General features: G+C 44.1%; 1 protein-coding gene across 2 annotated transcripts in view; it reads right to left on the bottom strand.

The window, feature by feature from the left end:
• Positions 1–14,382, bottom strand: part of HUNK (hormonally up-regulated Neu-associated kinase) — a 129,202-nt gene that overhangs the window by 15,389 nt on the left and 99,431 nt on the right. For both annotated transcript variants that reach the window (XM_024239556.3, XM_054542458.2), the window contains exons 7-8: positions 12,308–12,470; positions 3,137–3,220 (exon numbers count right to left, since the gene is read on the bottom strand). In XM_024239556.3, coding sequence (XP_024095324.3) covers positions 3,137–3,220; positions 12,308–12,470 — 247 coding nt within the window. The remainder of the gene's footprint in view (positions 1–3,136; positions 3,221–12,307; positions 12,471–14,382) is intronic.

The raw sequence follows: 14,382 nt of genomic DNA, 5'->3' as shown, positions 1-14,382 counted from the left end.
GCAGCGCTGTGTGTGTGTGCCATGTGGCTAGGAGACAAGGCAGGAGAAGCAAGTTGGGGCTGAACCACACAGGGCGACCATGCACGGAGTCTGCCTGGCAAATGAACGAAGCCTCCGAAGGTCTCAAGCAGGAAAGTGACATGATGCGGTGTGATGGTGAAAAGCTCACTCTGACGGCCAGGCAGGAAAGAGTGGCGGGCCACCATCCCAGAAGCAAGACAGTCAGTTACGAGGGCATAGCAGAAGTCCAGGACAGAGGTGATGTGGCTGGGACCAGGTGTGGGGATGGAGACAGAGAGAGTGCAGGGGTTGGAGGGGTTTAGCAGTCAAATTGGCAGAAAGTGGAGATGGGTTGGCTCTGGGGATAAGGGGAGAGTCAAAGTCAAGGACTCTTGGGTTTCTTCCCTGCACTGCTGGGAGGATGGGGCTGCTACTATGGTGGCAGAACTTGGTGATGGGTTGGCTCTGGGGCTAAGGCGAGGGTCAAAGTCAAGGGCTCTTGGGTTTCTTCCCTGCACTGCTGGGAGGATGGGGCTGCTACTGTGGTGGGGGGCAGAGGGGGCGGGGGGAGAGTCTAGTTCAGAGCGTGCTAGATTCAAGACCCTTTCATTCATGCAAGAGGGGGTTAACATTTAGTAAGCAACTGGCCAGAGGGGTCTAGAGTTCAGGGGGCATCTGGGTCCCCACCACCTGGCTCTCTGGCTTTAAGCCTGAAAGCCACACCTGGGCTTGTGGCTTAGCTTCTGTGGCCACAGCCCACCTTCCAAAGGGCTTGTCTCCATCCTCATCTTCCCCGAGCCCCACAGCCTGCCTTGAGGAAGGGGGCATCCAGCCTGGGGTCAAGGCTAAGGCCCACCATTCCTGCCTGGCCTCAAGCATCCTTCTATCAAGGTCATGTTCTCTCCCTTCACTGTGGAGAGGCAGATGCTCACTGACTTCACTTCCCCTCTCCCACCCCCCAAATCCATGCAACCTCTCTTCTGCCTTTGGCACTTCACGAAGCTGTTCTTTCTAACATCCTCAGGACAACCAGCTGCCCAGTAGACAATGCTGACCATTTCACGTGTGACCTTTCCTTTGTTCCCACGGGCCCCACCGCAGCATCACTGCCTTCTGGCTACCCCGCCCCCTGCTGGCCACCCCCAGCCCTGTCTTTGCCAGTTTCTCCTCTCTCTCTGCCCCAGGGTCTGTCTGAAATGGAGAACTGTGCCACTGCCCACCTCAATGCTGGGGGCAAGTCCCGCTTCCGAGCTCCTGTCACATTCGCACACAGAGTCCTGCAGCTGGGCACTCCCTGTCATCAGTGCCTCTGGACACCTGCTTCACTGGCTGCCTAGTAGCCCAGTGTGGGCCCCAGTAACCACCATGCTCCACCGCAGCCCTGCGTGCAAGACAAGCCCAGAGAAGAATCTTCCAGAGTGATGTGCACCGCTCATGGGATTAGGATAAAAACTTTACGTTGGAAAAGGAAAGAGGGGAGAGGCCAGGCTCAGTGACTTCACCGGGGCATAGACAAAGGGTCCCTTTTTGATCCCTTCTCAAATGAAGGAACTTCTGGGTGGGTGACATGATTTGTCCCCACCCAAATCTCCCCTTGAATTGTAATAATCCCCATGTGTCAAGGGCGGGGACAGGTGGAGATCACTGAATCATGGGAGCAGTTTCCCCCATACTGTTCTCATGGTAGTGAATAAGTCTCACAAGATCTGATGGTTTTATTAAGGGGAGTTCCCCTACACAAGCTCTCTTGCCTGCCGCCATGTAGGACGTGACTTTGCTCCTCATTTACCTTCTGCCATGATTGTGAGGCCTCCCCAGCCATGTGGAACTGTGAGTCCATCAAACCTCTTTAAATAAATTACCCAGTCTCGGGTATGTCTTTATTAGCAGCGTGAGAACAGACTAACAGACCTGGGTGTCCCAGGAGAGAGGTTCCTGTGGCAAGGACACACAGGGGACATAAACAGGCTCCAGAGGGAAAAGGGAAGGAGGTTCCCAGGAAAATCACTGAGAGAAAGAAGAGCTCACTTGGCAAAAAGTGAATGAGGAGCCCTGAGGCCGCACCCCACCCCTGGTCTCCTCCCTGGATCTGGAATTCACAGGCACAGTTTCCTAACAAACATGGATGTGGGATGTTTGCTACAGGAGCCTAGTTTTTATTCTGAAATCAAAGAGTCGTGTTCTTTTTCTCTAGGTACGTCCCAGGTTACATCAGGTCACCAGGGACAGCTGGCCAGGAAAGCCTGCCTGATCCCAAACTTTCCCGTTCCTCATCTCACTTTCTTCTGATGCCACGTGTTACACTCAGCTCTATTTTTAAGCATCTCATTTTTTTCTAGCATTTGCATTTTTTTCCTTTTATTTTTAGTTGACGCATAATCATTATACATCTTTTTTATGGGACAGAGAGTGATATTTCCATCTATGTATTCAATATGTAATGATCAAATCAGGGTGATCGGCATATTTATTACCTCAAATATTTATCATTTCTTTTTATTGGGAACATTCAAAATTCTCTTTTAGCTTTTTGAATATACATAATAAGTTATTGTTAACTATAGTCACTCTACAGTGCCACAGAACACCAGAACTTATTCCTTCTGTCTAGCCGTAATTTCACGTTCGTTAAGCAACCTCTCTCTACCCTCCCTTCCCCCTGCCATTCCAAGCCTCTAATAACCACAGTTTTACTCTGTACTTCTATGAGATCAATTTTTGCTACTTTCACTCACATATGAGTGAAACACTGAAACATCTCATTTTCATTTTGGGAGATCCTGACAGTGGTTTTCAACTTTGGCTGCTCATTGGAACATCCAGGGAGCTTTAAAAACTCGTGATACCTGAGTCTCACCTCCCAAGATTCAATGGAATGGGTCCGAGGTGCGGCCTGGGCATCCAGATGTTTAAATGCTCCCCGTGACTTTAACATGCAGCCACAGCTGAGAACCATGGTTTAGACACTGCGAAGCCGGTTCCGCTGTAAACCATTTCTTAAGGGCTCAGTTATGAGCGTAAGTATGTGTCTTTTGCTACTTCAGTGTCCCACAGTAATTGGTTTCTTTTCCAATTACTGCAAATAGAAATCCACCCTTCCTAAGAGACCCTGAGGTTTGCTTCAGGGGTCACTCACCTCATAGGACTCCTTGGGGGCCCTGTACTTTTCTATCTGGTAGAGCCGGGTCTTGTAGCAGAGGCTGTCCTGGATGTCAGATTTCTACCAGAGGAGAAAAGAAAAAGCACAGCTCAACTCTCAGAAATAGAAATGTCCATTAAGCAGTCATTAATTTTTAAACCAGCGCTTGGCTGAGAGAATGCTGGAAATGTTTGGCAGGCCAGTAAATTGCAACATCAAGTCTCACCCAAGGATGGCCTGCAGGCAGGATGCAGCATGGGGAGAGCCCTGGGCGCAGAGTCGGGTCACCCACTTGCGTTACTATCACTGCCAGCAAAGGGCCAGGTGACCCTGAGTAGATCACTGCCCCCTGCAGGGCCTCTGTTCTTTTATCTGTGCAGTAAGACTACTCAAAAACACAAACATAGAAACCAAGAAATTGAGCTGGAAAGAATAACTTATTTTATTGAACCACTACATAGAACATAGATCTTGCTTGTTTGCTTTATTTTAAAACAGCACACGGCTGGGTGCGGTGGCTCATACCTGTAATCCCAGCACTTTGGGAGGCAGAGGCGGGTGGATCACCTGAGGTCAGGAGTTCGAGACCAGCCTGGCCAACATGGCGAAACCCTGTCTCTAGTAAAAATACAAAAATAGCCAAGCATGGTGGCACACGCCTGTAGTCCCAGCTACTCAGGTGGCTGAGGCAAGAGAATCACTTGAATCTGCGAGGTGGAGGCTGCAGTGAGCCAAGATCGTGCCATTGCACTCCAGCCTGGGTGACAGAGTGAGACTCTGTCTCTCACAAAAATAAAAATAAAAATAAACAAAAAACAAAAAACAGTGCACACACACACACACACACACACACACACGTACACACTGCTCCCCACTACCACCACCCAAATGAAAGCCACAACAATTCATAACATAGCTCAAAGAAGAAGATAAACAGCTGCACCTAAGCTGAGACAGGTGCAATCCTGTCTGGAAATGGGTGAAATAAAAACATGGATTAATTAATCAACCAACAAATAGTTAATAAGTGCCCTTACAGGCTCTCTATCTTAAAATACAAGCTTCATGGTTTTAAAAAGAGGAAACCAAAAGAGAAGGGAGGAAATGACAATTAAGAGATAACATTTTAGTTTTTAGTTCACTAAATTGGGCTTCAAAATTATACACAGGGTGTAAATAATTGGTTGATAAAATTAATAACCGGGACAGTGCATACAGTACAATTAAATTAGCCATGTGCAGAAATTACTGAGCAGTTGAGTTGTCTGTAGGGATTAATTCACTCTAGTTAAAAACAGCCACTCACCTAGAGTATGGATTCCCAGACTGGGTATGCCCTATGATTTAAGCATTAAATGTGAAACAGACATCATAAAACTCACAACTGGTCTGAGAATCCACACTCTAGGCAAGCAGGTGTTTCTAACTGGAGTGAATTAATCCCCACAGACAACTTGCTCAGGAATAAGACAAAGAAGCCCACTCTCACTACTTCCATTCAACATAGTACTGCATGTCCTAGCCAGAGCACTTAGGCAAGAGAAAGAAATCAAAGGCACCCTCAGGAAGAATAGCTAAGGAATGCTGGGATTAACGCCTAGGTGATGGGTTGATCTGTGCAGCAAACCACCATGGCACATGTTTACTTATGTAACAAACCCACACATCCTAAACATGTACCCTGGAACTTAAAATAAAAGTTGAAGAAAAAATAAAAATAAAAATATTTGGGAAATAGTTAAAATAAATAAATAAGTAAATAAATAAATAAATAAATAAATAAAAGGAATCAAAATTGGAAAGGAAGTTCAATTGTCCCTGTTTGTAGATACACGATCTTATATATAGAAAACCCTAAAGACTACCAAAAAACTGTTTGAACTACTAAATGAATTTAGTAAAGTTACAGAATGCAAAATCAATATACAAAAATCAATAGTGTTTTCACACACTAACAACAAACTATTCAAAAATGAAATCAAGAAAGCAATGCCACTTACAATAGCCATAAAAAAATCAAATGCTTAGGAATAAATGTAACTAAGGAAGTGAAAGATCTGTACACTGAAAACTGTAAGACATTGATGAAAGAAATTGAAGAAGACACAAGTAAATGAAAAGATTCCATGTTCATAGATTGGAAGAATTAATATGATTAAAATGTCCATACTATACTAAGCAATCTACGGATTCAATGGAATCCCTGTCAAAATTCCAATGACGTTTTTCACAGAAACAGAAAAAAAAAAAAAAAATCCTAACATTTGTATGGAACCACAAAAGACCTTGAATAGCCAAAGTCATTTTGAACAATAAAATCAAAGTTGAGGCATCACACCACCTGACTTCAAAACATATCACAAAGCTATAGAAACCAAAACAGCATGATACTGGCATAAAAACTGAGACACATAGACCAATGGAATAGAAAAGGGAGTCCAAAAATGAATCCATGCACTTACGGTCAATTACTTTTTGACAAAGCTGTCAAGAACACAGAATGGGGAAAGGAGATCCTCTTAAATAAATGGTGTTGGAAAACTGGACATCCACAGAGAATGAAATCAGACCCTATCTCACACCATCTGCAAAGTCAACTCAAAATGAGTTAAAGACTTAGCCCCGGGCCACAATGGCTCATGCCTGTAATCCCAGCACTTTGGGAGGCTGAGGCGGGTGGATCACCTGAGGTTGGGAGTTCAAGATCAGCCTAACCAACATGGAGAAACCCCGTCTCTACTAAAAATACAAAATTAGCTGGGCATGGTGGTGCATGCCTATAATCCCAGCTACTCAGGAGGCTGAGGCAGGAGAATCGCTTGAAGCTGGGAGGCAGAGGTTGCGGTGAGCCGAGATCGCGCCACTGCACTCCAGCCTGGTGACAGAGCAAGACTCTGTCTCAAAAAAAAAAAAAAAGAAGAAGACAAGCCTGCTGTGGTGGCTCACGCCTATAATCCCAGCACTTTGGGAGGCCGATGCGGGCGGACCACAAGGTCAGGAGTTCGAGACCAGCCTGGCCAACATAGTGAAACCCCGTCTCCACTAAAAATACAAAAATTTGCTGGGCATGGTAGCGCACGCCTGTAGTCCCAGCTACTTGAGAGGCTGAGGCACAAGAATCATTTGAACCCAGGAGGTGGAGGTCACAGTGAGCTGAGATCATACCACTGCACTCCACTTGGGTGACAGAGTGAGACTTCATCTCAAAAAATAAATAAACAAACAAACGAACAAGATCCAAAACTATAAAACTACTAGAAGACAATCTACAGAAAAATCTTCATTACATTGGTCTGGACAATGATTTTTTGGACATGACTCCCGAAGCACAGGCAACAAAAGCACAAACAGACAAATGTAATTACATCAAACTCAAAAGCTCTGCACAACAAAGGAAATAATCAACAGAGTAAAGAGATCTATGGAATGGGATAAAATATTTGTAAACCATACATCTGACAAAGAACATATAAAGAATGCAGCTGGGCGTGGTGGCTCACGCCTGTAATCCCAGCACTTTGGGAGGCCAAGGTGGGCAGATCACGAGGTCAGGAGATTGAGACCATCCTGGCTAACACAGTGAAACCCTGTCTCTACTAAAAATACAAAAAATTAGCCGGGCATGGTGGCGGGTGCCTGTAGTCCCAGCTACTTGGGAGGCTGAGACGAGAATAGCGTGAACCCAGGAGGCGGAGCTTGCAGTGAGCTGAGATCGTGCCAGCCTGGGCGGCAGAGCAAGACTCCGTCTCAAAAAAAAAAAAAGAATGCAAACAACTCAATAGCCAGAAAACAACCCAATTAAAAAGTGCCCATAGGATCTGAAGACATTTCTCAAAAGAAGACATAGAAATGGCCAATAGGGGCTGGGTGCGGTGGCTCACGCCTGTAATCCCAGCACTTCAGGAGGCCGAGGCAGGCAGATCACAAGGTAAAGAGATTGAGACCATCCTGGCCAACATGGTGAAACCCATCTCTACTAAAAACATAAAAATTTGCCGGGGATGGTGGCGCACACGTGTAGTCCCAGCTACTCGGGAGGCTAAGGCAGGAGAATCGCTTGAACCCGGGAGGTAGAGATTGCAGTGAGCTGAGATCATGCTACTGCACTCCAGCTTGGGTGACAGAGTGAGACTTCATCTCAAAAAATAAATAAATAAATAAATAAACAAACAAGATCCGAAACTATAAAACTACTAGAAGACAACCTATGGAAAAAGCTCCATTATATTGGTCTGGACAATGATTGTTTGGACATGACTCCCAAAGCACAGGCAACAAAAGCACAAATAGAATGTAATTACATCAAACTCAAAAGCTCTGCACAACAAAGGAAATAATTAACTGAGTAAAGAGACCTATGGAATGGGATAAAATATTTGTAAACCATACATCTGACAAAGAACATATAAAGAATGCCAACAACTCAATAGCCAGGAAACAATCCAATTAAAAAGTGCACATAGGATCTGAAGACATTTCTCAAAAGAAGACATAGAAATGGCCAATAGGGGCCTGGTGCAGTGGCTCATGCCTGTAATCCCAGCACTTTGGGAGGCCGAGGCTGGTGGATCACGAGGTCAAGAGATCGAGACCATCCTGGCCAACATGGTGAAACCGTGTCTCTACTAAAAATACAAAAATTAGCTGGGCATGGTGGTGTGCACCTGTAGTCCCAGCTACTCAGGAGACTGAGGCAGGAGAATCACTTGAACCCAGGAGGCAGAGGTTGCAGTGAGTAGAGGTTGCAGTGAGCTGAGATCGCGCCACTGCACTCCAGCCGGGCGACAGAGTAAGATTCTCTCTCAAAAAAAAAAAAAAAGAAAAAAAAGAAATGGCCAATAGGTATGCTCAACATAACCAATCGTAAGGGAAATGCAAATTAAAGCTACAATGAGATACTGCCTCACATCTGTATGAACAGCTTTTATCATAAAGATGGAAGATACCACATGTTGGAGAGGATGTGGAGAAGAAAGAATCTTTGCACACTGTCGGTGGGAATGTAAATTAATACAACCATTATGGAAATCAGTATGGTTCCTCAAAAAATTAAAAGTAGAACTACCATGTGATCCAGCAATTCCACTTCTGGGTCTATATCCAAAGGAGATGAAATCAATATGTTGAAGACACATATGCACCCCCACCCCATGTTCAATGCAGCACTATTTACAATAGCCAGGAAATGGCTATTGTGTCCATCAACGGATGAATGAATAAAGAAAGTGTGTGGTACATATATATAATGGAATACTATTCAACCTTTAAAAAGACAGAAATGCTGTCATTTTTGACAATATGGATGAACCTAGAGGACATTATGCTAAGTGAAATAAGCCAGGCACAGAAAGACAAATAGTGTACGATCTCACTTATACTTGGAATCTAAAAAGTGTAGGTCACAGAAGTAGAGAGTGGAATGATGGTTACCAGGGGCTGAAGGGGGTGAGGGAAAGTGGGCAGAAGAGATATTGGTCAAAAGATACAAAATTTCAGTCAAACAAGAGGAAAAAAATTCAAGACATGATTGAACAATGTGGTGACTATAGTTAATAACAGTGTATTTATTCTTGTAAATTGCTAAGAGAGTAGATTTTCAATGGTCTCACCACAAATAAATGATAAATTTGTGTGGTTACACATATATTATTTAGCTTGATTTAGCCACTCCACAATGTATATATATTTCAAAGCATCATGTTGTACAGGATAAATATATACCCTTTTTTTGGTCAATTAAATAAATTTAATTGAAAACGACCCCCAAACCTTTTCCAGTTAGAATGACACTAGCTGAGTTTCCAGAGAATGTTCTCAGACGACAAAGCCACACTCTGCTTTGCAACACTTCGCAGCCTGGATGCTGGGCAAAGCAGACAGGCAGAAATGCAGCAGCTGGCAACACACCCAGGCACCTCAGGACACAGTCTAAGAGCTTCAGGCCAGGCGCAGCGGCTCATGCCTGTAATCCCAGCGCTTTGGGAGGCCTAGGCGGGCGGACTGCTTGAGCCCAGGAGTTAGAGACCAGCCTGGGCAACATGGCGAAACCCCATCTCTACAAAACATACAATTAGCCTCGACTTCCCAGGCTCAAGCGATCCTCCTGCCTCAGCCTCCTGAGTAGCTGGGACTATAAGAGGATGGCTTAAGCCCAGGAAGTCGAGGCTCGAGTGATCCATGATTGTGCCACTGCACTCCAGCCTGGGTGACAGAGTGAGACTCTTTTTGTTGTGTTTTGTTTTGTTTTGGTTTTAAAAGACAAAAAAGCTTCAGATAAAATGTCTCTCTTGCTTGGCATGAGCTATGTAATTGTTTAAGAAGAGCGTGAATCACAAAAGCTTGTATCCCTAAATGTGGAAGTAAACATAGGACAGTTTTTTAAAACCTAAGACCCCTCCATCTTACTTGGTCAGTGCCTGAAGAACTAGTTCCACCAAAAGAAGAATGTTTGGAACTGTTAACTTACTTGGGAAAGTAGCTATGTCATTCTCTAATAAGTGAAATCATGAACTTTCTAATATAGTCAGTTTCATGAAAACACATTTGAATAACTAAGTTTTGAACAGTATTCATCACCTGAAAAAGAATATCAGTGCATTAACCCTCTTTTCTTCCTTTTACCTGAAGACTATTTAAATTCTTAACTTTTATCCTCTATAGCATTGTGGTGTCCAAATCGTATGACCCTAATCCCTTATGTGTGACAAACTTGTAAGCAGGCACCTACAATATATGCATATTTATAAATTATAAGCATGTAACATTGTACGAATATATCATGTACACTATAATATATATAATAAATAGAAATTTTAAAGTATGAGAAAGAAGTTTGGGGAATATGGTCTTTTTACAAAAGAGAAATGAGGCCAGGCATGGTGACTCACAGCTGTATTCCTAGCACTTTGGGAGGCCAAGGTGGGCAGATTGCTTGAGCTCAGGAATTCAAGACCAGCCTGGGCAACATGGCAAAACCCCGTCTCTACCAAAAATACAAAAATTAGCTGGTCATGGTGGTGCGTGGCTGTAGTCCCAGCTACTCAGGACACTGAGGTGGGAAAATCACTTGAACCCAGGAAGCAGATGTTGCAGTGAGCCGAGATCACGCCACTGCACTCTAGCCTGGGTGACAGAGTGAGACCTCATCTCAAAAGAAAAAAAAAAAGAGGGCCAGGTGCTTTGGCTCACGCCTATAATCCCAGCACTTTGGGAGGCTGAGGTAGGAGGATCGCTTGAAGTCAGGAGTTTGAGACCAGCCTGGCTAATATGGCAAAACTCCATCTCTACTAAAAATACAAAAATTAGCCAAGCGTGGTGGCACGTGCCTGTGGTTCCAGCTACTCAGGAGGCTGAGGCAGGAGAATCACTTGAACCTGGGAGGCAGAGGTTGCAGTGAGCCAAGATTGTCCCACTGCACACCAGCCTAGGTGACAGAGCAAGACTGTCTCAAAAAAAAAGTCTCAAAAAAAACAAGAGAAATGAGAGAGAAACAGCTTCAAGTCCAGTATGTCTTTTATGTTCCTCATGATGAGAGAACAGAGAACTGCTGTGTGATACAAGAGATTTTCTGAATCTCTCCTCATCATAAAATAAAATAAAATAAATAGTATACTATGTGTTGAAAGTCCTGCCTTTCTGGATTTGACATCTCTTCTCCAGTAGCTTTCTATGAGCCAGGCAGCCACAGTGACACCATCTGTGAAATCTAACTCAAAGCGTTGACTCTGTCCCCATCAGAGAGTTGCCACCCCATCATACAGAGCACGATTTTTCCCCCATAAAACACTGTTAAAGCTTTTTACTGTTAAGAGTATTTCTTCTCATGTAGATCTTTCCTTTGGTGGTTCACAAAAAAAAAAAAGTAGTTCTGCAGATAATTTCCTGTGGAAGCATAAACTAGCCAATATTCTGAGCTAAATCAGCTTAGAAACATCTGTACTTTCATCCAAATGTTTAACCAACCTCCCGTGGAGCATCTTCATCTGTTCATCAATGTTTTCTAGATGGCTCCCAAATCGATTTGCTAACAAGAGACACACACTGACCACCTTGTCCTCTGGGTATTAATTTGGCTATCTCCACCATGCCAGTGAGAATATCATTTCCCCAACTGCTGGTAGATTTTTGTCTTTAGCTCTCATACAGAAACCTCAAAAAGGTTTCTAAGCCTATTGCCTAGTGAAATTTGGTGACATATTGGGCTATCACGTGACTTCAAATAGCACATGTTCTGGATGGTAAATGTCTTCATAACAGTGACAACTCCACACCATCAGATGTCAAGATGCAACAGGCCCAGGGTGAAGGTGGTCCTTCGTGAAAGTGAACACTCAGTCAAATTTCAGATAGGCTTCCTGGCAATTCTGCATTTCTTTGGCTGACTCCCTGATAGAGCTGGTCAGCACCCACCATTCAGAGTAAAAGCATGAGCTGCTGTATGCAGACTCCATATTGTCTAGGATCCAATTTGCAGAATTCTTTTTAAGCCATTGTCCATTTGGAAAGAGATGACTTAAGGCACATAAATTCTCTTACTCAGGCACACAGAAACTGCTGGTGGCAAAAATGATGAAGGGGACAGGGTGTCAGTCCCACCATCCACCCCATGCTGTGGAAACCCCAAAGGTACCTCGCAGGTGACACCGGACACTTGGACTTTCTGACACTCAGATTGAGGGAAGGTGCCAGAGTCAGGCCAGGGAAGTCCAATTTTGTTCTTATTTTCTGGAGAAGTTAAACCTAAATAGTGGCTTTCTCATATATATTACCATAGTTCAGAGACAAATGCCCGGGAGGCACTGCTACCTAAGTTTTATGACCAGAGAACCCTCCAATGCCTCCAACATGGGGAACCCAAAGAGCTAAGAGGCAGCAGAACAAAAAAAAAAAGGCAACAGAGAAGCGGTTGAAGGAAAAAGAGGCTTGAACCCCTCTCAATTCTGCCCAGGGCTTAACTCGGTGGGAGAGTATTTGAAAAACATTGCAGATAAAAGGCACTCCCTGAGAAGCAGGTTTAGCTACGACTTTATCCCACATTCAGAAAACTCAGCCTCACATTAGATTAAATTAGCAGCTTGGATCAAGTGTCAGCAACTGAGAAATACTTGGGGTGTAGGAGCTCTTTTTTCCACAGACAGCAGAGACGATCGCCTCTAGGGTCGCATTTACCCCTGACAAATAGCGCTCCAGTTTCTTGTTTAAGAGGAAGTAGATGGCCAGGATGTGGCAGGCGCGGTTGGAGAGCACAGTGTTGATCACGTCGCTGTTCTTGTAACCCAGCTTCTCGGTCATGTGCAGCACAACGCTCGGGCTCAGGTCTTCCAGAGAAATCCTGTGAGGCACAGAGAGAGAGGACCAGTCACCCCTGCACTTTACAGAGAGCCCCACAAAGACCCCCAGGGCACAATCAGCTTCATTCATTCACTCATTCATTCATTGACTTGAGTTTTTATTTTGAAAATGTTCACGTATTCAGAAAAGTGCAGGGAATAGTACAATCACTTTATGTATACCATCATCTAGATGTACTAATGATCACTTTGCCATCTTTGCATTTTTTTTTTTTTGCTGAAATATTTTAAATTACAAACATCATGACATTTTACCCCTTAACCCTTGAGTGTGCACCTTCAAAAACCAAAGATGTCCCCCTCAGAACCACAATATCATCAACATACTCAATAAAATTTTAATAATCACTTAATAGCATCTAATACCCAGATTATACTCAAATCTCCCAACTGTCCCCCAGATTTCCTTATGATCACACATTCTTTCCTTAAAATGTATTTGTTGTCATAGACAGAAGCCACCCTGACTCTGGATTTTGGGGTGGAAAAGGAAGGTATTCAGGAACTAGCCAGATCATGTTTAGGGGAACAGAAAGAGCTCATAAGTTCATACATGGGGGGTTCAGGGCTCAGCTGCAAAGTGGGGTGCTCTCAGAGGAAGAGAGTTAAAGCTACTTCACAGGGGTACTGTGAAGATGAACTCCTTGGGATAAAATGGCAAAGAAATACCGGGCTTCATTCATCTACTCATTCATTTGTTCACCCTCCCAGTGGGGAAGAGAGAATGTAAATTCACTTAGTCATCCTGATAGTCCTATGAGTAGGTACTATCATTACCCCTACTTTACAGATAACAAAACCAAAGCCCACAGCAATGCAGTACCCTGGCCAGGGTCACACAGGCAGGAAGTGACAGCCCTAGAATTGAGAACCGGCAGCCGGGTTCAGTGTCTAGATGCTCACTGCTACCCAAATAAACAGACACATCCATCGTCATCTTTATCATCATCATCACCACCACCATCACCATCATCCAATGGCTACGGAGACCGAGAAATCAGGGGGAGGGCTCTAAGGGAGTGTGTGTGTTGGTAGTGGGGCTGTGTCAAAAGAACATTCTAAATCCCTTAAGAGTGATACAAAGAATGATGGCATCTGAGCAAACTATCACCAAACACCGCATGTTCTCACTCATAGGTGGGAATTGAACAATGAGAACACTTGGACACAGGGTGGGGAACATCACACACCAGGGCCTGTGGTGGGGAAGGGGGAGGGATAGCATTAGGAGACATACCTAATGTAAATGATGAGTTAATGGGTGTAGCAAACTAACATGGCACACGTATATATATGTAACAAACCTGCACGTTCTGCACATGTACCCTAGAACTTAAAAGTATAATAAAAAAATTAAAAAGTATAATAAATAAATAAATAAAAAGAGTGATACAAAGACAGCAATTGGAGCAGAAGGCAAGCTTATCTGGCTGGAGAGCCGCTAGCCTCCATGTCAAGGGGTCTGAAGACATTTTGGATGGAACCTCAGAACCATAATGCCCAGAGAGGTAGCCCCATAATTGTAAAGAAGACGAGACTTTGCAAGTTCTCCTGTAAGAAGAGAACTTGCCCAGTTCACACGGCCGGTTGGCAGGGGCACTGAGAGCAGAATGAGGTCTACTGACCATTGCCTGCCACCGGTCGGTGTAACCTACATCATCAGTTCTCCCTCTGCTACTTTTGCCTAAGTGCTGTCCCAAAAGACAAACAAACGAAAACACACCCAACAAACAATGAGATCAGCCTTCCTCATTCCTGTTTGTCACAAAATTACACATTCCAGATAACATGTGGGAGAGGGATTGGCACGATTACTGGTTTAAAAAGTATATTAATAACAAGTTTGTTTATTAAAATAACTACTTGAGGTCTACCAAAACAATGCAGAGGAAA

The sequence above is a fragment of the Pongo abelii genome, chromosome 22 (genome assembly GCF_028885655.2).
Source record: "Pongo abelii isolate AG06213 chromosome 22, NHGRI_mPonAbe1-v2.0_pri, whole genome shotgun sequence".
Classification (NCBI taxonomy): domain Eukaryota; kingdom Metazoa; phylum Chordata; class Mammalia; order Primates; family Hominidae; genus Pongo; species Pongo abelii.
This window is presented reverse-complemented; position numbering and strand designations above follow the sequence as displayed.